Source organism: Cottoperca gobio, chromosome 15 (assembly GCF_900634415.1).
Source record: "Cottoperca gobio chromosome 15, fCotGob3.1, whole genome shotgun sequence".
Taxonomy (NCBI): domain Eukaryota; kingdom Metazoa; phylum Chordata; class Actinopteri; order Perciformes; family Bovichtidae; genus Cottoperca; species Cottoperca gobio.
The window spans coordinates 13,375,659-13,402,546 of record NC_041369.1 but is presented as its reverse complement, the minus strand read 5'-3'; the positions used below and the strand labels follow the sequence as shown (position 1 = coordinate 13,402,546).

The window sequence follows — 26,888 nt, the reverse complement described above, 5'->3', positions numbered from 1 at the left end:
TCTGGGGCCTTGTGGCTCTGTGGGTCTAGGACCCTGGGGCAGTTGCGTGCTTTGCTTGGTTGTTAATCCAGCCTTGGATAAAACCCAGAATATGCTACCCAGTGACTGGCCTTTTAAGTAAAAGAAAAATACCTCAGCCACAATCGATTTGATAGCTATTAACTGCCATCAACCTATTTTTAAGGGAAAATACCACTGTTGTTGTTAACATTGGTGGTCTAAATGTAATATTGTATTTATTATGTATATTTATTTACTTAGTTACTGACTTAATAATTGAATTTCACTTTTTGGTTAGTCGGTGTGTCTGAAACCTACATTTCCCTCGGGAGTGATTTCTTCTTCGAGACAGAGGCGCGCGCGTTCACTTAGCAGAGAGCTTCCTCTTCCCGTGCTCGTGCCCGCCAGACAAGAACGATAGAAAATGGCGAGTCAGTGTAAAAGGCAGCAATGCACAATCGACAGGCGCGGCTTTCGGCAGGAACTTGACTCTTGGAAACACAAACTCATTCACTGTGTAGGTAAGAACAATGCCAGTTACAGGGTGTATAATTTTACCGGTTGAATTTCGCCTCTGTGGGACCGTTATCGATGTAAATAGCCATCTATTACCGGACTCACTCGGGGCATCTCCGAGCGACTTTTTGTTCTCAACTGTTTCCTTCTCACGGCAGCAAGCCTGAGCAGTTACTTATATATTGCAGTTTAGGACAATGTTGCACTACTTCTTGGGTTTCCTTGCTGTTTTTATTGTGCTTTAAACCGAACTGCAGACTTGCGTTATTCAACGTATCTGGCGTAATGTTAGTTTGTTTAAAGGGCACCGTGCTTGTGTTAAAGGGAGTGTCTCTATGCGATGCGTCGGCTAAAAGACCCAGTTGCTAAAATGCGCGTTCCCGTGTGATGATACTGTAGTATTTTGGATGGGGGAGGGCGACACATGCCCGTGGTGGATGTTAACATATACTTGCTTTTCTAAAACCACCTCCTGTGGGCGCGCATTACTGCATTGAGGAAGTGGCTAAGACCCCACTACTGGCAGTTTCATGTTCGACGACGTTACCCTTATAAACTTATCCAAGGTTAGTTAGTATCCCAGGCCCCTTTTTTAAAAACAAATAATTAAAGGCATTGTTGACTTGGGGGGTTTAAGGCTCGTTTTATTGTTCATATCTGTTTGAGGGTGGGGGGTAAAGATAAACTATTTTGTTGCAGTATAGACAAAGCAATATCAGTAAACAGGAGCTAGCAGAACAGGACATAAGGGCTTGGGCAGGAAGACCTTTAGAAGGTAACTTCTAAAGGTCTTCATGCTAGTAACCGTGTCGGTGTGTCCATCTCTCGCGCCACCAGCAGGTTGACATTTTCGGCTTTTAGTTAAATATTTTCACAACTACTTGATGGAAAAATAGCCTTTTAAAATGTTGTACTGACATAGATTTTCCCCATGTGGTGTATTCTAGGTGCAGTCCCCTGAATTACAAACTTAATAATGATTTAAATCTCTTTAACCTCTCCTGTTTACAAATAATTGGTCTGCTTAAGTATTGAATGGGTTGGCTAAGTACATGGTTTTAATTGGCCCTTGCTCTGCTTCAATTGACTTAAAACCATTTTACATTGCTGATTTAGGACAGTATACATTTATGTTGTTGACTGTGGCTTTTTTTCTAAGACAGTTGATGAATAAAACATATTCTTCCATGAAAATATAAAGTTCTATGTGATTGATAATCCACCTTCTAATTATTCTGTTCCACACATATTAACATTAGCAGTTTTACTGAAGGCCTTTAAAGAACAGGGAGAAGCCATTTTTAAATCCATGCCTTACCAACCTCCTTCTTTTGACTTGGTAACATAGCAACAGCCAATGTGGACACTCTGCACCTTCACACACACATTGATCACGCAAATGATGAGCAGAGAGTTATTCGGTGACCCTAATGCTCAAATCGAATCAGCCCCTAGTTTAAGCATAATTCATATTCACTTTTATCGGGAAATACATTATTTAATGTATTGACTCATTAAGGAATGCATCATTAAGAGACTATTTCCATAGACTGCCCCTGCTATTGGCTGCATATAAAAGAATGGGCAAACTGTAATCGTAAGAAATTACTCCTTCAGATAAATCTGTATGTTTTTTAATTTTTTTATCAAGGGTCTCTGTGATATTTTATGCCTTTTTATGTTTTACTATTTTAATGCATGCATTGCATGCATGATTTTGGCAGATTATTAAACAGAATTTGAAAAGCATTTTTACCACAGAAATCAAAAAGTTATTTAAAACCCAGAACACTACTTCTGACGCTGCTGATCTCAAAATGTCACATTCAATCACTCTCCCTTAAAGTGGCTGCTATGTATAGGTCTCATTGAATGTTCAATGCATGTACACGGCATGTACTGTGTGTGCACACAATTCATGCATTGCACCAACATTTTCAGCCCTTGGTTTATTTAGGGGAGGTTAAACGTGACTTCATAATTAGAAAGAGCATGTGCAGAACAACTATTGACACAGACCAGTTAAAGCTGTTAGCCAACTGTTAGTGATTGTCAGTCATACAGTCCAGTTCAACCAAAGTTTAGGTCCCTAATTATGTATGATGTCATATTTAAATGCACATTACATTCTTTGTTGTAATGGCAGGGTTATAACTGCACAGGTGATTGTTGCGACTTGGCACTGCTTATTATTATTCTTTGTGTTTACTGTCGGTTTAAATAATGACTAGGCTAGCAATATGTGTGGATTGACCCTGAACAAACTTATTACAGCTAAAATACTAGGTGTGCTGTATGCTTATCATTGAACAGAAAATGGAGAGAGAATAATAGTTTTCTGACTAGCCCCTTGCTCCAGACCCAGGACTGCTCAGTTGGTCAGTTCCCCCTTTATGATTGACAAATGTCCCTTGTGTTTGGGCTATAATTGTAAAGCTGCAGAGTACATGACAACAGCATCAGTCTGCTTGCTGCAGAATGGCATGTTCTGTCCATGACAACAAGGACATACTTTTGTCTAGCTTTTTGGTGGAGAGGGCTGCACGCCACCACCACCCTACTGATGCTGAAATGGACATTTTGTCTTTGTGTGTTTTAATGTGAGCAGTAAAACTGCAGGGTAGAGACAAGGGCAATTGTCCCATAGAACAGCAGCAACAATTGTCTCTGTATGTTTGCCTATACATGTGTTCATGGTTCATCAGCCCCCAGATGAAAACTGTGGCTGAAAAAATGTGTGTTCTGTCTGGATTTGGGAAATTTTGGCCTGGAACAGCACTAGCTAACATTTGAAAATGCCAGGAATGCAGTTATTCATGCTTGCATTGGACATGTGGGTGACTGGGATTAAGGATGTGCTCAAACAAATAACAAGCACATATTGACATCAGGCAGATTGTCTTGTTTATTATTTAAACTTTAGCACGGCCCATTTTCTGCTCCAGGATGTCCCTTTGAAGAGCTTTTGGCCTACATTTTTGTTTTTGCGCTGGCTAAGGTTTATTGGCATTTTGCAAAACATGACCACTAGCTTTAATGGTTTCATATGAAATGCATGTCTTTAATTGTGTGTTTATTTGTGTGTGTGTGTGTGTGCTTGAATATACATGTGTGTGCATGCACCCTTTTTTTTTTCCATATTTGCCTAAATTCATGGTGGTATCATATTTGTTATTCAAAGTTATGCTTTGCACAGCATTACACCATTTGACTGTCAGTTTGCATCATATCTTGTTAAGTATTCATGGAGTGTTTTTTTTTCTTTGCTGTAGATGTTCCCCAAAGATGCCATCTCATTGCCCGCTGTATAGCCTGAGCCAGCTACTGTATATTGCTTGTAATGAACACAATGTGTAACCAAATTACATTTCTAGCACTTCTTTGCTCATGCCCATGTAATGTCTAAGCTTGTTTGTTGACCTACAGTGAGTTCCTTGTTTGTAGATGGCATAGTAGGCAACAGTAAATGCATTTTTAGATGGTTAGGCATTAGGCTTGGTCTCTATGTGATGGGCTGATGGGATGAAAATAGCCATGTACTGTAGCTCGACTAATTTGTGCAACTTTGTCATCGCTGCACTCATCCACAGCCCCCAGCCCCATCTTGCATCTTCATAGAGCATTGCTCAGGGATATCAGTGACCCTCTTCATAAAAAATTACACTCATGAGCATCACCATTTCAACATAGGTATGTTTTTAAAAACATGATGCAGTCTTAAAAGTATAAAATAATATATATATATGGACCACCGGTCCCTTTGTAGTCCAAAGGTTGTAGTCAAAGATGCCAGTTATAACAAGCTTTTATTTTTTTTGGTTGCACACTGATTTAAGCTATGGGAAGCTCCTGTTCTGCAAGCTCGTGGTCACTCCTTCTGAGATAGTGTTTGTACAGTAGTTACAGTGGGGGATGGGCTGAGTGGGGGTTGATGCAGCACTGTACACCCTCAGCACTAGAGCGGCAGAGGGAAGGGTGGGTCATCTACTGGAAAGATCACTGCAGTCTCAAGATGAGGCTAAATGTTAGCATTTCATTACGTAAATCCAAACACAAATTCAGAATTTATATGTGGGTGGTTCGTTGTAGGATTAATGGATGTAGAAATAACGCGTATGGAAGGCCCTCCTATTTATAAAAGGGTCTAGATATGTGCATACAGCTCTTCCTGCTGCCCACCAAAGATACAGCCTTTCTATTGTCAGAAGAGGTAAACTATTTGTAGTAAGCTTGAAACATTTGTACGTCAGGTGAAAACGTTTGACTTGATTTATGAATGTTAGGCATACTTGTAAGTGGACAGGTGGAACATGGGTAGACGAACCCATTACCTCTGGAGTCCAAGTTGTGGAAGTAAATCCTTTAATTTTGTCCATGCACAAGGTTGCATAGCTTGTTTTGAGATTTTAAAACACTGGACATGACATTTCCCAAGTCGAATCACTTTTGTTTTGGATTAATTTGGATAAACTCTGCCACTATGATGTAGTGAGTTGCTCGGATAAAAATGTAGATTTTGGGTCTCTGGTTGGAGTCTAACAACTGCCGATGAGGTTCATGCGTTATGTAGTATTGTGTTATTTACGACTGAAAATACAAGATTTTTCCGAAATTAGTTTAACACTTGAGACACTTGTAAAATAAGACCACGCAACAACCATTGCAAAATTATCTGAAGGAGTCCTCTGTGTAAAAGTTAAGAGCAGCAACATTGAGGTTATTATAGAAAATAACCGTCCACTGCAAATGGACGGTGGGAATAAAATACTTCTGCAACTATGTAGCATGTGCGCAAACAGCGACTGTGATGAAGTAACAAAGCCAGTAACTCTTCCTACTTCCCCTCCATCGCAATGTAAGCCTAGTAACTTTAACTAGTAACTTTAGGTATGGTATTGAATTCCCTGAACGCACAATGGTTGTAGACAGTATTTAGTCATATTGTGCTTTGGGCATTGACTCTTAAAATTAGTTTACGAGTGTAAAACTAGTCTTTCTTTGAGCGTGTTTTGAAACACACAGTTATGTAAGTTTCATTGTCTCACATAACACATTGTAATGCACATGCACTTGCATATGCTGGACATTGACCTTTTGGTTACACTACCAACCCACATAGCGCCAGCAATAAGTAGTAAAGAGGGGTTTTATCACTCATTATGTTCAATTCACAGTGATGTACAGCATAGGTTAAGGTTAGGCTTTAGGGAGGTTAAGCTGATCATAGATCTGTGGGATTAATCTTTCAAAGTGCTGGTGGAGAGGGTGTCGTACACTCCTAATCATTCCTCTCCATTTTTCTGATTGGCTAGAGATGTAGGTCAGAAGAAGGCTTAAAGATCCTGTGTGTAGGATTTAGTGGCATCTAGTGGTACGATTGCAACCAACTAAATACACCGCCCCCCTCTCCTCCCGTTCCAATAATGTAGAGAACCTACGATGGCCTTCAGGTGAAGTAAAATAACGTGAAAGGCCCTCTTGAGAGCTAGTGTTTGGTTTGTCCATTCTGGGCTACTATAGTAACATGGTGGTGCAATATGGCAGACTCCGTGAAAGAGGACCTACTTCCTATGTAAATATGAAGCGAAGATGACGAAAACCGAACACTTCTTAGTTTAAGGTAAATTATACGTGAAAGAAACATGCGTATGGGATAATGTGCAGCGAGCCGGTCATTATTGCGAAATGAACTCCGACAGGGTGAGCAGGACCTTTTGACCCACCCTGAATCACTCTTATTACACGGATACTTACTAAATTATTCAATAATTTGACACAAAATATAGATTTAAATTGTATTTTTTTTTATTGATTTAATAACGATTTTGTTGCTTACCCTAAGAAAAAATAGTCTGTTAGATTCTACTGCGTAGCAATGGTTGGAACGTAACTCTGTAGCCTTCTTAAGATTACCAATTCATATTATGTTAAACTTTGCCAAGTGTTGACATATCCCAGCTAATTGCTGTGTAACTGTCAGTCGATATGAGTAGGAAAGAAGATCTTCCCTAAGTAGGAATGTTGAACAGATGCATAAAATGAGCGCAGCACTGATTGAGGTTTTCTGCCCTGTAACTGTCAGTCTGTTCACATTTGTTTACATTAACTAGTCTGTAATCACTGCTATAGCCCATACTGTGTTTACTTCATGTCTTTCTTCTTCAATTTGTCATTTACCCAAGTCTGCCAGAACCCTTGCAGACCCCCCCCTAAGCCAGGGGTCGGCAACCTTTACTATCTAAAGAGCCATTTTGCAGCTCTTCCACCAAATAAGATTTGTCTGGAGCCGCAAAACATATTTGATAAAACAACTTATAGATTTAATATATAGTTATACTACATTTGTTGCATTTCAGAAATTACAGAATGACAATAAAATAAACTCTTTTTACCTGTTTTAACAAAGGAAAACACCAAACTCTTTTGAAGAGAAGGAAAAATACACTGGCATGTTTAGGCCTACTTTGAAATAAATTAAACACAGAAATATGCAGGCCTATTTGAGTCCTCCCCATATTTGTTGACTAAAACAAAATTAATATAATATAAAAATGCACAAAACAATAAAAAATACAATATGAAATGAATAAAAAGAGTAACCCACTTAAACCCATAAACGTATAGCTGCAGCCTAATATCTTAAAAAGAGTGAACATAAAAAAAATAGTAATTATAATAGTAATTAAAGTAATAATAATTATGTCCGTTTGTGTATTTTCATCCACAACAGCCTCACGAATGTCCCACAAAATGTCTTTCAATATCACATTTTCTGTTATTTACTAATTTCTCGCCACATATCAAGAACACACGTAAGCCAGCAATGTTGACGGGGAAAGCAAATGTATCTGTCCATGCATAATTAAAAAACTTATCTTTTTGTTGGTTTTATCCATGGTTAGCATACCGAGTTAGGCAAGGGTCTGCAACTCAAGATAAGCCACCTGCAGGGAAAGGCACCGCGCCTAATATATATATTATGCCAAATTATGTCAGATGTTGGCTTTTAATTCCCGATTTCATGGTTAAAAGGGGAAATTTATCTCCAGTATATTGTAGTTGTAAAAAAAGTGTCTCCTCATCTCCATAACAGTTGATTTTGAATTTTCATTCCAGCAAAGACTCTTGGCATGTTAATTAATTTTTCTTTTTACCATACCTCTGAAAATTAAGCTGTGCCTTCACTCGGCTATAAATTGCCTGGAGGCAAGCCACTGTATGTATTTGGAGTAAATACAAAAACAAGCCAACAAGGGTTGGAAATAGCAAAATGGTCTTGAATCATCTTTTTACTCGTATACATCAATGACTGACAAGAATGAGTAATGCCCCCCTACAGTTTAAAGTACAATACAAATCTAGGCCTAGATAAAAATATATGCACATGTTTTCCAATGGATGAGATGACGTCCTTGATAAGATTTAATATAATTAAGTGTAAAACCCGGTGGCAAATAATACTGTTTTTTTCTTTCTCATTATCACTAGCTGAAAGTTACAGTGTTATGTCTACATCCAAAAGTGAATAATGTATTCCCACTGTACTTAAGTGTAGGACACTCAATACAGTGATCTACAGAGAAACGTTTCTATTCCGTTTATTTTGCATTGTAACTGTGGCCATTATTCAGTTTTTATACATTCACTTATTTTGTAGAGCTTGCATGACAGCTATACACGCTATCAATATTTTAAGTTGCTGGATTCTGTGTGAAGTGGTTATTTTCATCAATCGCTGATGTCACATAATGTGACGTTCACTATGTTCTGCCTGTAGGAATGTGTGTTAATATTGCCCCAAAGTCATGGTTTACACAATGACACATTTTGCAATGTCCTGAACTGAATTCCTGAAGAGTAGTTTGATGTCATGGCGCTGCTCTGTCAAACGAAACTAGATGACCTACTTTTCTCCCCCTGCCTTTGAAATATTTCAGAAATAGGATTGGATAGCTTCAGCTGAAGTCCTGTGCACTAACCCAGAAACAGACTCACGCGGCAGCTATAGGCAAGGCTGAGTTTCACCACTTCCCCCCCCCCCCCCCCCCCCCCCCCCCCCTCACACTCCCCTCTTTATGTTTGGCTGTTGAAAAGTGGGTGGGAATTTGTAGGGAAGCAGAGCGAGGGCATTTTAACAGATGACAGCTTTTATTAAATTCACTGAGTTTAGGAAGAGGGTGGACGGTAAGGGCTGATAACTTTCTCATTTTTCATCTGTGAAGACGTACTCTATAAATAAGCCTTTTATTATTATGTGTTAAATGACCAATTGAACACATTTGCCTGATTTAACTTGTGATATTCATTTTATTAATTTTTTTATATAAGTCTAAATACTTAAATAATGTTCAATGCTACAAATACATATGTGTTTTTAATAGCCATCTGTTATGTTTTTTGTTTTTTTCACAATGGCTTAAATAATGACTTTTTGGTCTTTTTGAAATAGCACTCTGTCTCATTCAAGATCCAGTTCAGTAGACAGATGTTACCTCTGACCCCTTTAGCACTTGGTTTAATGCATGTAGTGGTTTTTGGTTGGTTACACTGACCCCGCGGCAGTAAGCAGACATTGCATATTGTGTTAATGCACTGTTGAGTGAAGTCCTATGCAGCATAACACATTATATAGTTCAAACAGCTGGCACTGTAGGACGCCACCATCTCATCAGTAATGCATCTTACATTTTTCCGTAGCCTGTATATGTGACTGTGAAGATTTGGCTTTCTGATCTGCAACATTGTATAGGATACTTTGACGCCATAATATAGCAGTCTAGTTTCTGGCTTCTTCTTTTTAATGTTACAGCATGCAGTCACTCCCAACTCTGTAGGTACTGTAGTTGCTTAGCAACAGGAGGATGGAGTGCATGTATTTAATGTTGAGGTAAAAACCTGGGGTGAAAGCTGATAATGTGTGTTTTAACAGAAGCAGGGGGGTTGCTTATAGTGGTTGTCAAGATTAAATGGAAAGGCAAAGACAAGCCTGGGTGAATGTGTAAGACATTATCACGTGAAATGTCAGTGATGTACAGTAGACCATGCTCAATTTTCTTCTTTTTCTGGACAACAAATTAATTTGGGCCCTTGGGCGGATGAGGTTGTCTTAAACATTGATTCATTTTGAGTCTCTGTTCTGTTTTCAGCACAAAGCGTCAATTAGGAGTCAACCTTAACAAATGTTTCGTCAACATGTATATGCTCAGTTTGCAGTTTTATTGAATTTTGTGTTTTTCCTCAGGTTTCGAGAGCATTCTCGAAGGGCTCTTTGCTCCAGAGCTGGTAGAAGACCTAAAATTATTTAAGGGTAAGACTATTCTCATTATCATAATAGAGGCCATGATTATACAAGTGTATGAATGAAATGAATGATAATTTTGTTTCAAGCATAAGCTGTTATCTGGTCTTTATGACAATGCTGCTACATTGTACCATCTGGTACCCCTCTACATTCACTCTACAAGACAGCCCCTCTGGCTGCAGAAGAGAAGATGCCTTGTGTTCCTGCAAAGTTGGTGTTTTGGATGGCGTGGGGCCAGTGTAAAAGTCTACAGTGTCCTACAGACATTTTGACAATGCATGATGCTAGTAAGACAATAGTGGGCATTATTTGGGATTGCATTACATTTGCATTGAGAGGATTGTCTAAGTAGACTTTCTACAATAGCAGTTGGGAACGAAGGCTGCAGAAAATTATGTTGATCTGAATCAATCTACTCCTGATTCAGTCAGTCTCACTAAAACAAATCAAAAACACTTTCATTATGGCCCACTCCTTCATTTCATTCATACATTTCTGTTATTGAGTCTCGTCATTGAGTTACACTCTGAAGAATATTGCATACTGATTATACGACACTAGGTTTCAAACACAGTTCAGAAAGAGACAGAACCATAACAAAATCTACTATATGCAAGCTAACATCAGATCCATTCTGAAATGAATCACTTGGTAAATAAAAATACACATTGTGGAAAGATGAGTTTGAAGGTGCAGTGGTGGTTTGGATGCATATTTGCTATGACAATATGGCATTGGCTAGATGTAAGCAATGACCGCAGCCTGACCATCCTTTTGAGAGATGGGCGCTTATTAAATGTCAAAACCTTTTGTTGCTGCACCTTATTCAAAAGCTCTTACTATAACCGTGTGCCAAATCCTCTGTCAGTTGTCCTGCCTGTTGAGGCATTTGTTTGAGCTTAAGCTTTGCTAATAATACACACGGTTTAGAAAAGCTAAAGAACAAAGATTTTGTCACACAATTGTATTTCATTGCCTGTCATCGGTTTTGTGTCCACAGACTTTGAGCCTACAGCAGTGTCTGACTGGTCATTTGATGAAAATTGTTTATTCTGCTGTTTAAGACGAGACAATGTAAAGGTAAGATTTATTGTTTTTTCAGAATTCCATTAAGTTGCAGGAGGAAGTACTAAAAGTAGACTATGGCTGGATGGATGTTAGGAGTGCATTAGAAGTGCATATGCTTAGTCTGAACTGAATAAAACTGAATTTAAAAGATCTTTCCATGTATTGTTCTGTATATATGTATCCTGTTTAAGTGTGAAGAATATTGACTGGTAATATTTGTCAAGGACTAATAGTTTTGTCATTTTGACAGGAACAATTAATTGGCCTAACCAACGAGGGGCTTGAAGATACACCCAAACCTCTCCTGGTTAAAGATCGGACCACAATCAGCAGACTAGAGAAACAAGCCGAGGAATTTCTCCATGCAGTCCTTGGCAGAAAAGGTGAGTCTTTTTGTCCCAGTGACGGAGTGGGCTTAGTGCCACAGTATTTTCAGTGTATGACACAAATGTGCTTAGTACAAGAGAACCTGCAATCACATCATAAGATTTTATTTTTAATTATAAATGTTAATGTTCTACCCAATTGCTACAGCTCTTATGGCCTACGGAAAATAACTTTAGCATGTATTATTTTGGGGGTGGTTTACGGGCAGGTTACCATACTGGGAATGTTTACTAACGATCACATATAGCTCAGTAAAGGAATGCAGACTTCACAGTTTTTACCTCCGTATTTATTTCCTTTCAGATGTGCCAAATTTCTCGGACCCAAACATTCCAGTAGTCGCTCGAGAGATCCTTCAGAGAATGATGCGACAGTTTGCTGCCGAATATACCTCAAAAAACCTCTCCCCTCAGGACAGTGGCTCTGATTCCCAGCCTTGCTCCGACCAAAGCCTGCTGACCCCACCCTTGCCCCCAGGGGCTTCTCCTTCTACCAGCCCTGCTGCCACCCTGGCTGGGCCTGCACACAACCAGAACCCTGTCCTCAGCAAGCTCCTAATGGCTGACCAGGATGCTCCTCTTGACCTCACTATCAAGAGGCCCCTGGCTTTGCCTAGTGAACAAGGTAGTGTGAACTTAAACACATCTGCAACAGGGCAGCTATTCATGACTGAGCTAGTGCACTTGTGGTTGGCCAGTCTGAACTTAACATTGAATCTAAATGGAGTTTCTTTCCTGCCTTTTTCTTTTTTTTTTAAACAGATGGAGTTCTTGACTTGTCTATCAAAAAGAACCGCTATAGCAGCAGCAGCAGCAGCAGCCTGCCTGACCGTAGTCCCTGCCTTTCTCCAGCAACATCCACGCTCAAAGGGTAAGATATGTTTCTTTTTCTTTGTCTCTTTAGTCTCCAGTCCTTAAGCAGTGATGTTTTTGATGATGTTACATTGTAGTTTAGGATGACTCACAAAATTAATTTGGAACAAAGGGTTAGGTTTAGTGGCATCAATTCATGAGCATTAGCGGGGGCCTGACATTTGAGTCCTGAAATTGGAGCTCTCAGTCAGTTGGAGGCTTGATGAAAATGAACAGCAACAAACAGGGTTGTGCTAACAGAAGTGTTTTTTGCCACAAAGAAACACAGTAAAAGGTTTTACCAACTACAATTGAGGGACATCTTCTATGTGCTTCTGCTGCTAGATTCTGCTTTTAAACCTCACTCCAGTGTGTCCTGGTGGATGCAGTTTGTATCATGCTGCCATTCAAAATACATGACTGTGCAAATGTTAAAGGTAATGGAGCTGCCTGGTCCGATTTTTATTTTAGTCTGACAGGTCACTGGTATGGCCAGCTCGGGACTGAATGGGCAGCATCTTGTTAGTTTGTGAGCTACTGTGGCTTAAAAGGATTCTGTTAGCGCGGCCTTGTTTTTTTCCATTATTGTCTGGCAATGCATCTTGCAACTCATTTGTCAAAAAAACTCCTCCTTGAGGATTGAAGCCCTGCACAAATGGAGTAGATTGTAGATATATATTTTTATTTTAACCGAATCCTCAGACTCGAGCGATTCTCAATAATGTAGTAGTAGAGGTGTTTTTAAATAAAGAATTTCCCATGGAAATATTGCATTTACCTGAAGGATTAAGTATTGCTTGTACATGTATTACTATGCTGGTAACACAAGTAGTTTTCATATCATACATGCCTCAGATAAACATGATTCCAACTTTTTCTGTCGAGCATAGTCACTGATGCATATATTAGAAAATATACATTTCTGCTGATGTCATTCATCCAAGCATTTTCTGTATACAAATTTAGATTTTATTTAAATCTTAATTGAATCAAACATTTGAGACAATATATTTAAACTAAATAGGATTACTTTCTTTTGTATTTTCTTTTCTGCTTTAGTTTTTTCCCTCCGTTATATCCATCTGGACTTGAATGTGCCTATACTTAGATTTTTGTATGGATTCATTAAGTACCAGTGGCTTTGCATGCTCCTCTATTACTGCTTTAAGCTCTGATATGATCAAAAAGTGATTCTCATTCCCAGCAGAATAAAGCTGGCTCTGATTTTCATCTTACTTTGAAAATTATTTACAACATGCACTAAGTTAATGTTGCATCTGGTAGAAGAAGAAAAACTATTTTTTTTTTCTTTTTTAATTAAAGATTATATGTATAGTAACTACCAGATGGTAGGTTTTTCCTCCATGAATGGTGCAATTATTTTCCTTTTTTTTTATGTGATCACAATTCGGTTTTGTTTTTGATACACACAACCCTCTGCTGGCTTACTCTTTTATTTCTGCGCTTGTTCAGTGGTAACGTCACACACAAAATGTCCAGAGCTTTATTTGCATTAGTCATTTTGTATGACATAGCTAGTGTGCCCTGCTTAACAGCTACGTGCCAAGCTGCCTTACTGTGATGACAAATAATGCCTCCTTCTGGCTATGCCTTTCGAGCCAAGACCTTTTTATGTACTCCAATAAATGCCTTTTTCTTTTTCTTTTTCCTTGCTTTTCTTTTTATGTTTCTTTGCCCTTTCTCTTCTTGTTTCTTATCTAATATGTTGATGCACATTTTGTAAACAATCATCACAGCAAGCAAATAAAAATTTGTCAAACTTGAGACTTTTTTGTTCTTAAAAGTCACACACAACCACGCAGTCAGTTATTTAAAAACATAGTGATGTTACCAAAGCAAGGTCATATAATAAAGGAGTGGCCAACATCCTCCCCTCCCCAACCCATCCTCCTTTAGAAAAGAGAAAAAAGGCACTGTGCAAGCTCTGCTTACACCCAATTTCCTTCCATCCAATCAGGCCATCCTTGAGAGCAGACGGGCAAGTCGGGCTGTTTATGAGGAGCCTACAGGATGGGAGGAGGAGGGAGAATATCGGCCACTCCAACCGTTATAAGCCTTCCTCGTCTCTTGCATACTCGCTGCACATCAAAGAGGAGCCTGATCTGGAGAGCGACCCAGAGTCACCTCTCAGCCACAGCTCCAGACCTACTGATCTTTTCAAAAATGGATCTGCTTCCTGGAATTCTAAAAGTCATTTTGGGGCTCTCCTCAAACTCAAAACCAACGGCGAGGCTAGTGAGCACCTTAAAGACATACCCAGGTTGTTGGAAGCTGCTGGGCTTTGGACAAAGTCACTTGCCTATGAGAAAAGAAACCTACAGGAGGCCTGTAGGGACCACAGCCTCTCTCTTTCTCATTCATCACCTTTTGACCTCAAGATTCCCCAAGTGCGGGTTTTGGCAACAGCCACAGACCCGTCTTGGGATTCCCTGTCCACAGAGTATTCAGGATCAACTTGTGAGAACGGTTTGGGCAAGGCACTGCGTTCCATTCTGCCCAGGCAGATCCAGAAAAAGATCAGTGGAGGTTTTAGTAGCTCAGGTTCAGAGAAGGAATACTGGCCTTACGACACTGACCGCAAAGCCTTGCAGGGAAGCTATCCTCTGGATTCAGAGTCAGACCTAGGTAACAAGCAGCCAAGGAAGAAACGTGGGCGATACCGACAGTACAACACTGATCTGCTCGAAGAGGCTATTGATGTGGTGATGGGTGGGAAAATGAGTGTGTCCAAAGCCCAAACGATCTATGGCATTCCACACAGCACCCTGGAATACAAAGTTAAAGAGCGACTGGGGACCTTGAAACATCCACCCAAAAAGAAACTGAAGCTGATAAAGATAGAGGAACAGGGTGTTTCACGGTCCCCAGAGAGGAAAGAACTCCAAATCTCCCAGCACATTGTTTCTGAGAACAGAGAGTGTGCATCTGAGGAGAACGGAAATGATTTCCATGATGGAAGCCTCTCATCAAATGAGTGATGTAACCACAATGTACTAATAATGATGTTCTTTTTAACCAGACAGATGTTGCATTTGCCAGACAGTGGTAGTAGCTGACTTGTTTTTCCATCAAACCTTAATAGCAGTGTGTAACCCTTTTTTAAATTGAAATGCCCATATTTATTATTAACATATTTGATATTGCCCTTCACTATTGGTCAGTAATATATGTTTTGCCATCTATTTTAAACACTCAAAGTGTGTCCTTGACCTACATTTTGTGCCTGGAAGGCATACCTACTATTTAAGAATTATAATATACTACAGTACGTTGTTTATTAATTCCAGTTTATTTATTGAGGTTAGGTTTTGAAAATAATTATTCCTGGCTTCCTATAAATGTATTCTCTGCACGCAGAGCCAAATTGAATCATGTCTAAGGAAGTGGCGCCCCTTAGTGTCTTCTCCCAGTACTGTTCTGAGCACGTGTGTGTGTGTGTGTGTGTGTGTGTGTGTGTAATTTTTAGAGTTTATTATACTGTGTATGTAGGCCATTATGGATGACAGGGAAGGTCTCTGTCACTGTTTTGCAAATGCACTTCTGTGACTGAAATTGACACTGGAGATGTAAGAAAAAATGTCCAAACACTATTATATTCAGAGTATGTATTAATTCCAAACACTATATCCAACATATTTATTTATTGGAATAGCATGGTGTGTTTTCCAGAATTTCACTTTTTAATCGAAATTAAGTTTATCTTCACAAGCATGACACATGTTTCCCACCTATTTTTCTTCTGTATGTTTTGCTGTCCTTTTATGAATGGTATTATTTATTTCATTGCCTTCACTGCACTCAGGATGAATTCAGATTTGGATGCAATACTTGTCAGTTAAAGAAAATATATCTTATCAGATCACTGTACACACATAAATATACCTCAGCTAGATATATGCTTAACTAAACCATTGCCTCATCTAAGTCACCTAACGGGGAAGGATAACATGCCCAAATTCCCCCTTTTTTGAGGTAACATTTCAGGATGTCTTACTGACAAGTATGTGCGTCCTACGCTCAGATGACTTCACAACCTACCTTAACTAGTTATCAGTAGCATTTCAGTGCCAGTGTAAGCCTTCAGAGCATTTCAGTTCTTTGTGATTCAGGGCGCATGTTTTTCAGATTTCAGGTATTATCTCTGGGAACGTCTCTCTCTAAGACATGAGAAGGGCACACTTTTTCTTTTTCTATTCACGATGTATGAACAAATTCTACATATACTGTACATGCATACACGTTGCTTGCTCATGGCACATGATAAAGAATCGTCTTTAGGTTTATTAACAACTCTCCCCTGGTTTGCCAGGATGATACTTCGTTATCGAGACCTAATTATTCAGTCACAAATGGTGCACTAGCTGAACACTTGGTATCAGATAACTCCTAACTCTAAATAATACGTTTAGGTATATTTTAAAATGTATCCTTCAAGTAAACGAGCAAATAAGAGCAGTCCTGCCTTCATGCGAGTCAAAATAAAACCTAGGAGCAGTATTGTCATTGTTAGATGCTCTTAGCCATTATATAAAGTCATTATTTTATTAAAAAACAGAACTTTTATTACTCAAAATTAGCAGATAGTCTAATGTACTGGCTAACTATGCTAGCTTGCTAACATGTGCTAGCTAACCAAGTTAGCAAATGTGTTAGCTACTGTCATGCCTCAATCCACACCCACCACAAAAATTCAATGAAAATAAATGTATGGAGAAGAAAAGTGATAATGCATCTCCTGGCTGTCGTGTTCATAACCTACTTGAATTATTTATACTATAACATTTATTCTCAGGCGCCTTTCCAATTAGGAGTCTGCTTAGATTTGATTAACCTTCATTGGGTCTCATTACCAGTTACAGACAAGCCCAGAATTTAGTTTTACATTTTTCTAACTGTCGATCATAATTTGCAGGGCATTGCTGCATCCAGCACTATGCCTCATTGATTATGGATGCATCTTGAAGCCAACCACGTAAGAGTGTGTGTTTAACACTTCTCTTTCCACAAGCATATTTCTGAGTTTTATCATGCTGGTACTAAATGTAAACCTTTAATATATGCCATTTTCATTGAATTTTTGCCTGGTATTTTGCTCTATCAGGACACCTCATTGTGCATTATCACTAATACCTCAGGACATTCCAGAAGATGGGATCACGGCCCATTATTCTTTTATCAGGTTGATGCACAGCTTGAGCAAATCTTGGTTAATATTTTTATCTGCAGGATTTTAGATGTACATGATGTTGCTTGGACGAATGTGGATATTTTGATAAAAGAAAAGATTCCTTCACTACAAGCATTTAACTTCTATTATATTTGCAGGCATATATTACATAAAATTGCCTAGATTGTAAACCTATTTAGGTGAGAGTTGGTTCAGCAGTAACGTCGTTCAGGGACTTGCACACTTGTATGTTAATAACACTGTAACAATAATATACCTTTTGTTAGATGGTAAACTTACTGACTAACTTGTTGGGCTTCTCTTATTCTATTTTTCTTTGTATTCCTTCGCGACTTGCTCTAAATGCAGGTATTCTTTATACCTGGTATTTTCTCTTTTTTGGTTTTCATTTTCTCTTTCTTTTTAAGGTAAAACTAATTAATTAACTCATCAACATTGCATATCATTTTTATACATACTCACAAAATGTCTAAATACCTTTTTTGTCTCGGTTGAACAAACAAAGAAGCTGCTTGTAAGATTAATACAATTAAGTAAAATCTAGTCGCTGATTTGCTTTCATTAATTATATTAGTCATGCATTGACAATCATCCAGCATGACTCAAAAGCCACGCTTTATTTTCTCATTCAGAATGTTAAATGCATTTTCATTAATTTATTAAAGACCTACAAGGGCTTTGGGTTTATTGACAGGTAAAACATTTTTTGCGCTCCTCATTGTCTATTGTAGCAAATCTAATGGTCGACTACCTCATCTGGAAAATCTTTATCAGTCTACTGTTCTCATAGCTGTTTTAATGTAGCAAATTCTCATTTTCAACAGTTTATTGTAAAATTCTTTGAGTAAAGGCGAATAGTTTACAGGAAGAGCTGTCATAAAGTTATATAAGACGGTAGAATATCTGTCAAAATTCAACCGTATGTACATATTACGATGTATCCTTGTAGTTAATTGCCCCCTGATATATTTAATTTCTTTGCCTCAATACTTTTTTCTTTTTGGGGACGGGATATTGTGCGTGCACTTGTGACACAAGCATTTTTGATGATCTCCTACTTCAGAGAAACGTTTTTTTGCTCCCAAAGTGGGGGAAGAGTTTACGTCCCCTTACATAAGTACTCAAACTGATATGTGGAGTTATTTTGTTAATGCAGTATTTATTAATGAATATTTATTAATTAATGATTTCACCATCACTTAAGTAACCATGAATGTAAATGCTTTAATCAAACAAAAAGTTATTCACATAAGTGTTTATAGACATAAGTAGATAATACTTAAAAGGTATATTTAACAGGTCTTGCATAAGAGATGTGGAGGGATAACATTTAAGATTGTCCCACTTTATTCTGAAGTTGGGAAACTTTTGCTTGGTAAATAAAATGTATGAGGACAAAAGTCTACAGTGACTATAATGACTAAAGAGTATCTCTGTATTTAAAAAAGATGTACAGATTTTATGTTTGATTTAACATTAACTATGTATATAGGAATGACACTGGGTATGTTTTGCATGATTGGACTAAATCATATGTGTCAGTGGGAAGTTAGTTGTATATGGTGAAGTTTATCTTTGAGGGTGTTTTATTGGAAATACTGGAGTGTTGGTGTGTTTACTGTCAAGTCAACAATGTATCAAGTAGATAAACTGTGAACGTGAAATATTCCGAAACCAGTTCATTATCTGGTTAATGGTTCACTGGAGATGTATGGTAAAATTATAGTTGTTCGTGATTGCCAGATTATTTATATCCCTAATGTGCTATGAACATTGTGGATGAGTTAACCATCCATGTGTGTGTGCTTATGAAATATTGTGGAAATGAGTTTGGTTTGCTTCTGCTTGTTAGATTGGTTATTTTATTCATTTGGAAGAAAAAGGCATGTACGTTGTGTCCGCTCCTTACTGCAATGCTAAGTAAAACCGAGAGAGAAACCCTCAGGGATGAAACACTTACCACACGTTATTCAGGTACTCCACTTTACTCTGTAGAAACTTGCAAGCAGGATGGAAATGAATTTAGCAAAAAAATATTGGTCAGGTTCCAGTTCCAGCAAATGTTATTTTTTTAATCTCTAAAATTAATTTTTTAATCTCTAAAAGTTACATTTGAGATATTTTGGCATGCTGTACAAATCATTTTGTGTTTGGAGCCAAATAATCCTTAGTACATCTTTCCCCGTTTTATTATTTTTCACACGTTGTTACACGATGAATGTCAATATAACCTCCTGCAACCGACCTGCAGGTACGATGTTGACCAATGGGTATTCAATTGGCACGCTTCTTCCCAGTTCAGTGCCTCAAACAGCACATTCAATAATAATAATAATAACAAAGACTTAAAGTAACTTCCCCAAACTGCATTTCTGAAGATTTCAACAAAAAAAGTCCTAAGACTCTCCTCACACACATTCACGCCTTCCACTTCAAAGGTTGTATTGTTAACTTTACTATTTAAAGCTGAACTATGTCATTTCTTTTTATAAAATCAAGATTCTCTTTGCTTGTCCATGCATCTAGTGGAGTATACTAACACAACACAGGCACATTTTCCTGTCTGTTTGACAATTCAACAAAGTAATAATACAATTCCAAATTTCACTTTGCCACTTTGCTGTATAGCTGGAAACAAGCTAGCTATGTAGCCTCTACTCAGTGCTTAACACTAGATATCCCACTATCTTCGCGATAGCTCAAGGGGGACATGTGACGCGTGAAAGATTTCAGCTTTACATTGTCAAAGAAAAAATATGAGTGTTTTTAAGCATTGCAAAATTTATAGGTGTATAGAAATAGTTTGTAATTATTGTTTTAAACTGACGATGCTCAACAGAGCATTTTCTCACTACATGTTCATCTTGCGGTTGCCAGCACCTCTCGCTCAGCAACACACGACGTGGGCAATGCTATTGCTCTTTCATTACTCAGCATAGCCTTGTGACATGTCACCTCAGGAATCCAGCTTTGGTTTCATTTATCTGTTTTATTTTCTTGTTAAAAGACCTTTGTGTCTTTGGAAGGACTTGTTTTTTGTTTTTTTTACAAAGAAAATAAACGTTTCAGAGTTATAAATATATTTTTGGCATAATGTGATGATATAAATGCTCCAAAGGTCTCTGATGATTTTGTAATAGACCTACCTCACTGAAAAAACGTTAGCCAGAAATATAGAAACATGCTACCCCCCCCAGTTGACTGATTACGTTAGATTTGCATTGACACAAACAAAACCTCACAGGTCTTAGAATAACCAACTTTGCATATGTTCAGTCACGCTTGATTTTTCTTTTACTAGTTAATTTATCTTAAGTTGTTGAGCACTTGTATCTAAATGTCACCCTTTGCACTAGTTATTTAATACATGAAAAATTGACAAAAAACTATGTACTCTATATTTCCCCCCTAATGTATTTGCTCTTTCAAGTGATAAACATGTGTTTGATCTGTTTTAATCAAAGTGGGCCACCGTTACTAAATGTCTTGTGCATGTGTAAGGTTTTCTTGATGTATACCGTAACAAAAGGCACCACTGTGCAAAGAAGAAAAATGTACTAGCTGTAACAATGTAATTGGTCAAGTTCACTGGATGAAAGATTCACTTTTAAAATCACCTATTCTTCTAATAAATATGCAATGATAAACATTGTTTTACGTTTGTGAATTATTTCAAACAAAAATGTAGCTCCACCTTAAGTTTATTTCGGACTTGTAGAGACGTAGGGACATTTCTCTGCATAAGTGTAATAATCAATAGTATGAACCAATATTACTTTTTCTTGATGTGAAATTACATCTTTTTTTTCTTTTCCCCCCCAGTGAGTCTCAAGACTTTCCTATTGCAAAGGCAAAAGACCTGCAGTCCACCTCCACGCTGGAACACTTCATGGCCAAACTCTGTACCCACCATCAGAGACAGATAGTAGATGCCATAGGTTTTCTACAGACGGAGGTCAAAGCACTGGCATCTTCCAATACACAGCAAGTATCTAACTCTACCTCTGGGATCCAAGGAACTGCAAAATCCAGTGCAGTCACCCCTGAGAAGTCGAGCCCTGAGCTAAGGTTTCCCAGTGAATCCACTCCCAAGTCAGAAGTCCAGGATATGTCCTATTCTATCCCAAGCAGCCGTAAAATTAAAGCATCGACTGACCCTGCTTTGGATCTTCGTACCCCTGGGTCAGGGAATAATCCAACTCTGGTCACTCCCACCGCTAATCCAGTGGATGCAGAGAACAACCGTCATGGTGATCATGCTCCACTTAAAATGAAAATCATGACCAGCAACGTCGCTGCCGGTAAGAAGTTGTCATGTGTGCTCAACACCTCTCTTTCGTCTCACCCTGACATGTTGGAGGACAGACAGGGTAACTCAAATTCATCCAACATAACAGAGACTCATAGTGCCAGACTCAGCTCCTCTGTGAAAAGACACAATCAGAATAGTCACACACATCAAGCTAGGCAGAGAGAGAGTTTCGGGCATGCCAAAAATAAACCAGCGAACCTGTTTTCAGTCCACATGACCATTCCTTCAGACTCTCCGCGGACCGCCAGGAAGACCATCAGGTCATGCTCTGATCATCGGATCAGGGACTCTGCTTGTAGGGGAATGGCTGACCCAGATCTCGGCCATTGTGATATTGTTTTTATTGACAAACCTATCACAGAGTGTTTTAAAGAACAGCAGCGCTGCATGCTCCCACGCCGCAATGCCAGAAAAAGCACCAGAGGACATATGTTTTCAGATGAAATCTGGGAGTTAAAAACTGTCCGTACTTTGGCTGGGAGGGGCAACTGTCCTAATCCTATGCCAGAGCTGATAACATTGGTCACCCCAAAACAAATGCTTTCAAAGCCTGAAGGTGTACCACCTGTGGATATGCATTTTGCTGGAGCATGCAGGGAGACGATGAATCAAAACATTTCCAAGGAAGAGTCAGATGAGAGTGCGATACCAGGAACAGGAGATATGGTGGAGGTAGCGGCCAGTGAAGTAGATGTTATAGTTGAGAATAGTCAGACAGATCAGTGTCAGGGCAAGGGGCAGTCTGCTCCTTCATCTCCGATAAGGTCCCCGACAGAAAACAAAGAAACGGATATGAACACAGATGTAGAACAGAATATAACTCCAGATTCAGCGAAGACAACAGAAATTGAAGAAGGTGCATCTCAGGCTTCACCTGAAGCAGAAAAAGATAACGAGCCTGAGCCTCAAGAGGACACACATGAAAGTACTGAGCCAATAGTTGCAGAAACAGTAGAGGCACCATTAGAGGATACTACCATAGAAGAAGACGAGCCCCAGCGTTCATCAGATAAACTGCACAACAGTGAGCCTGTTATCCAGCAAAATGGCGCCCCATCACCGATTGCTCAAATGGAGGAAGAAATTAAGGAAAATAATTTGGATGAAATGCAAGATAAGATACCTCAGGAACTTCAACCGGAGACACAGATACACCATGATAACGTTGAAGTGACAGAAAAGACCACAGGTTCGGCAGAGGAGTCGGTGGCAAAAGAGCCGGAAATGAAAACCTCTGTAGAAGTTGATGGTGTTTTGCCTTTAGAGACTGAAGGGGATAATGACGATGACGTGTCCGCAAAGACACTTGACGCTCTCTTGAAAGAATTGCCCCCTTGGCGTAGAAAAAAAGGTAGTGCAGTTTCAATGCCAAAGCGGACAAGAAAAACAGAATCTGTGGTAGTGGGTTTTGTCAATGGTAGACCCATATCGGCCTCTGATAGAAGTCTGCGTCGTAGATCAAGTAACAGCACCACATCACCTACTAAAACCCCAGTGAAATCTAGTCCGAATGTCCCCAACAGGACTTCTGTTGATTCAACTGTTGAAAATAAAAATGTGGAGAAACGGCTACCTGAAACCGACATAGATGTAAAATCAATTGAGACTACTCCTGTGTCTCAGCAGGTGAAAGAACCATCTTCTGCCACACCATCAAGCCCAACATCTAAATTTCCCCCAAGGACCAAACAAACCCGTAAACAAAAGAGAGTTCAGAGAGATCAGGATAGTTTGGCTGTTGTCTCAGATCAGCGGCAACTCAGATCAGCCAGCCAGAGGCCAACTGGAACTCCAGTATCACCGCTCAAATCAAATGCTGTCACTTCAATTTCATCTCCAAAACCTACTGCTACCCATACTGTTCAATCTGCAGAGCACCTCCCCATGCTTCCTGTTACTCCTCCCTCTCCATTCAGGTCATCTTCCCCTGCAGCCTCTGAACAGTCCCAACAGAACACAGTCCCAGAGACAACGGTGGAATTAAACACTGAAATCAGTCAGCCAGTAGAGACGACCTCTGAAGAAATGCAAACAAACCTAGAAGAAAATAAATCACCGGCCAAACAGAAACTACGGTCTACAAAGGCTGTAGTAGAAAACATTAAGAATGAGAAACCGCAACTTAGTGGTGTGGTATCTAGCTCATTAGAAAATCAAAGTCCTGTAAAGACTGAAATGCAAACATTAAGGAGTAAACGGGTTCTCCAAAAGGAGGCCCAAGCAGGTGATGTTGCTTTGCCGCTGAAGGAAAACGTAGCATCTTTAGAAGACCGGTCTGCAAGTGGAGATGAAAGCAGTTCTTCCGTATCAGACAAACTCGCAAGAATGCCATTAAGGAGTGAGAGCTGTAAGGCTGAGACGTCCCACCAGTCTGTTACTCAGTCATCACCAGTGGACAACAAGAAGTTGGCTTTGAGATCACAAAGATTGGCTGTACCCTCTACCAGTGCTCTTACTGGAAGACACTGTGACGTAGCTTCCCCCATCAGAATAATACCAGAAAAAGTAACCAAAGCTCAGGTGAACTCCCTTCCAGTGTCTGTTGCGCCTGTGTTGCCCCACAGCTCAGCCATCCCCATCATTACACCAAGATCTGAGCCCCCAAAACAAACTAACAAATTCTTTGCGAATCTGACTGGAGAAGAAAACCAACAGCGAATTACAAATCTGAACATTAAGTATGATAAAATGCAAAAAGGCTGGGTGCAAATGGACAAAGAGGGTCAGCCAGCAACAAAATACAAAAACAAAGCAGACAGGCAGGCAGCCATATGGAAAAGTAAACGCAGGGCACGAAAATCAAAGTCAGACCACCAGAAATACTCACCAGTTCAAATGCTCTTCATGAAAGGTTTTAATCTCACCAGTATTTGTCGCTGGTTCCTTGAAACGACAGAAACAAAGTCCCTTGTCATTGTCAAGAAGGTGAATACCCGTCTTCCATCAGAAACCCAGCTGTGCTTCCACAGCTCATCTAGTGCTTCAGGGACCTCTCAGGGGATATTTCCAAGCCTACAGGCAGAGCGCTTAAAGAAACATTTGAAGAAGTTTGCCATCGCCTCTCCTGTAAAGAGCACCCCTAAGAGTCAGAAACTGATTGCTAAAGCACTGGAACAAGAGGGAAATGCAGTGAAAGGTAAAGAGAGAAGAGAACTGCCCAGTACTACTCAGACTTTGACTAAGACACACTTATCTGCCAAAGCCTGTGGACAGACTGTTGAATCCCAGAAATCCTCTGGTAAATCAAAGAATCCAGCTAGTGCAAGGATTTTGAGGAAGTACTCTAATATCAGAGAGAAGATGCAGGTTCAACAAACCAATGTTAGACTCAAAGAGGCCTCAAAAACCTTAAAAAACAACAATATGAAAAGACTGGCCACCAAAAAGGCTGCCGCCAAGTCAAATCTGAAACCATCTCTGAAGGCACAGAAATCCCCCCTACCTGTCGGGAAACAAATGAAAGCATCTGCAGCAAAAATGGAAAGAAGGAAAACATTGGCCGTCAAAGAAACTACAAAGCATCCTGTTCAACAGAGGGCAGTCAAGGCTCAGAGCAGTACCAGAGCTTCAAGAGATGCATCTAAGAAAGACGAACTGCCAAAGAGATGTTCTCAACGACTGGGGTCTCCTAAAATATCTGAACATAACCCTGTCGACAAATCTAAAGGCAAGGTCGACAATAAAAAGAAAATTGAAGCCGAGAAAGTAGAAGTGGAAAAACCCGCTGTGAATAAAGTGAATGCTAGCAAAATCCAAACAAAGGAATCATCACAATGTACTGTCGCTGAAATCGAAGGAGCCGAGAACGCTAAAGAAACCCCACAGCAGAGCGTGGATGTCGAGGCTGCGACCTCACCTGACCAGGTACTAACAAGATCCCAGAGAAAAATGGAGGCGGCAGCCCCTTTGAGTGGAGGTCCCAGCCCTGCTTCAAAGAGGGCTACCAAGTCCACGAAAACACAAGATGCATCTCCTAAACCAGTCAGGAAAGCTGAGCGGCCCGTGCTGACGAGAAGAGGGGCTTTAAAGCCCCCTGCAAAGAGAAGGCAGGTGACCTTGTTGCCACGCACTGGGACAAAATCTGCGACCAAGAGAGCTCGGGAGCTTTTAGAGACCCCAGCTAAGCGCACCAGGACATCACTCTCGAAATGAAATGGAGAGAGGGAGAGAGAGAGGGAGAGAGAGGGAGAGAGAGGAGAGAGAGGGAGAGAGAGGGAGAGAGAGGGAGAGAGGGAGAGGGAGAGGGAGAGAGAGAGAGAGGAGAGAGGGAGAGAGAGAGAATCAATCAATTTTCTACTCTCAGCAAACATCTTTTTTCAGTTGGCAAATATGTGAAGAAGGGACAGATTTTTGAAAATCATTTATGCTTTTGTAAAGCTTTGGTGTGAAAAAAAACAAAAAACCCAATGTGATGAATTATTTGCTGAGCGTTTGCTCTGTATTCAGGGACTACAGGCAAGTCCTACATGATGTCTAGAAGATGTAGTTGCTGTTTGGCTTTCTGTTTCAGCACTCTACGACACGGCTGGAGATAACGATAGCCATTCAAACCGCATTTTAAAAGTTGTGATGAACATCTAGCGTTGATGCAATTATCAAGGTGACATTATATTCACTCACTCATCCTGTTTTTGTTTCTTTTTTTTGTATATAATTATCGTTTTAGATTATAGCATACACTGCATTACTTACTTGCTAGGAGAAGGGAAGTCGGCTTTTGTATTTTTATGTACAGTAAGTTTGTATCTCCAGCCCGTCTTCCAAACACAACATTGTGAATATGTGACTGTTGTGACCCGGTGCCTTATTTATGAAGTGTAAAGTAATAGAATGTGTCGCTAAATGTGAACTCCTGTCCTTTTTTAGGTTTAACAACGTTCAATTCCTGAAGGCAGTCAACATTAATTTGCTTCACAGATTGTGTGCAAATAGTTTCTGTTCCACAGTTCAGTTAATGCCTCGTGCGTCATCTGTAAATTCTTATGTTGACTGAGGCATTCAGGTTTATTTTTATATTCCCATTTTCCCAGAGCATTAACTTAATGTTGTTCTTACTGTAGTTGTATTAGACGTTAAAGCAGACAGATGTGGTCTGTATGTGTCATGGCAAGCGTTAATATTTTTCATGTTGTTTTGGGTCAGTCTTTCATCACTGTTCATCTCTGCAGTCACTTCTGACCGCTGCTCATACTAGTGACTTCACGTTGAGTATTTTACCTGCTTCTGCATGTGTTAAGTGTTGTT

At 39.5% G+C, this 26,888-nt stretch overlaps 2 protein-coding genes across 3 annotated transcripts in view; both read left to right on the top strand.

Moving 5' to 3' along the window:
• The first annotated feature begins 401 nt into the window (after positions 1–401).
• Positions 402–26,888, top strand: part of LOC115019810 (ligand-dependent corepressor-like) — a 38,505-nt gene continuing 12,018 nt past the window's right edge. The window contains exons 1-7 of one of the 2 annotated variants that reach the window (XR_003833502.1): positions 402–521; positions 9,758–9,823; positions 10,818–10,897; positions 11,136–11,268; positions 11,576–11,896; positions 12,034–12,142; positions 14,102–15,599. Coding sequence is in view for 1 of the 2 variants with exons in the window: in XM_029449428.1 (XP_029305288.1) it covers positions 425–521; positions 9,758–9,823; positions 10,818–10,897; positions 11,136–11,268; positions 11,576–11,896; positions 12,034–12,142; positions 14,102–15,122 (1,827 nt within the window). In the remaining variant the exon portion in view is untranslated. Of the gene's footprint in view, positions 522–9,757; positions 9,824–10,817; positions 10,898–11,135; positions 11,269–11,575; positions 11,897–12,033; positions 12,143–14,101; positions 20,980–26,888 lie in introns of those variants that run through there. The other variant, XM_029449428.1, reaches the window with a different exon arrangement.
• Positions 15,025–26,214, top strand: LOC115019809 (proteoglycan 4). The gene is made up of 2 exons (XM_029449427.1): positions 15,025–15,123; positions 21,155–26,214. The coding sequence occupies exon 2, from the start codon at positions 21,222–21,224 to the stop codon at positions 25,794–25,796; it is 4,575 nt and encodes a 1,524-aa protein (XP_029305287.1). The 5' UTR covers positions 15,025–15,123; positions 21,155–21,221; the 3' UTR covers positions 25,797–26,214.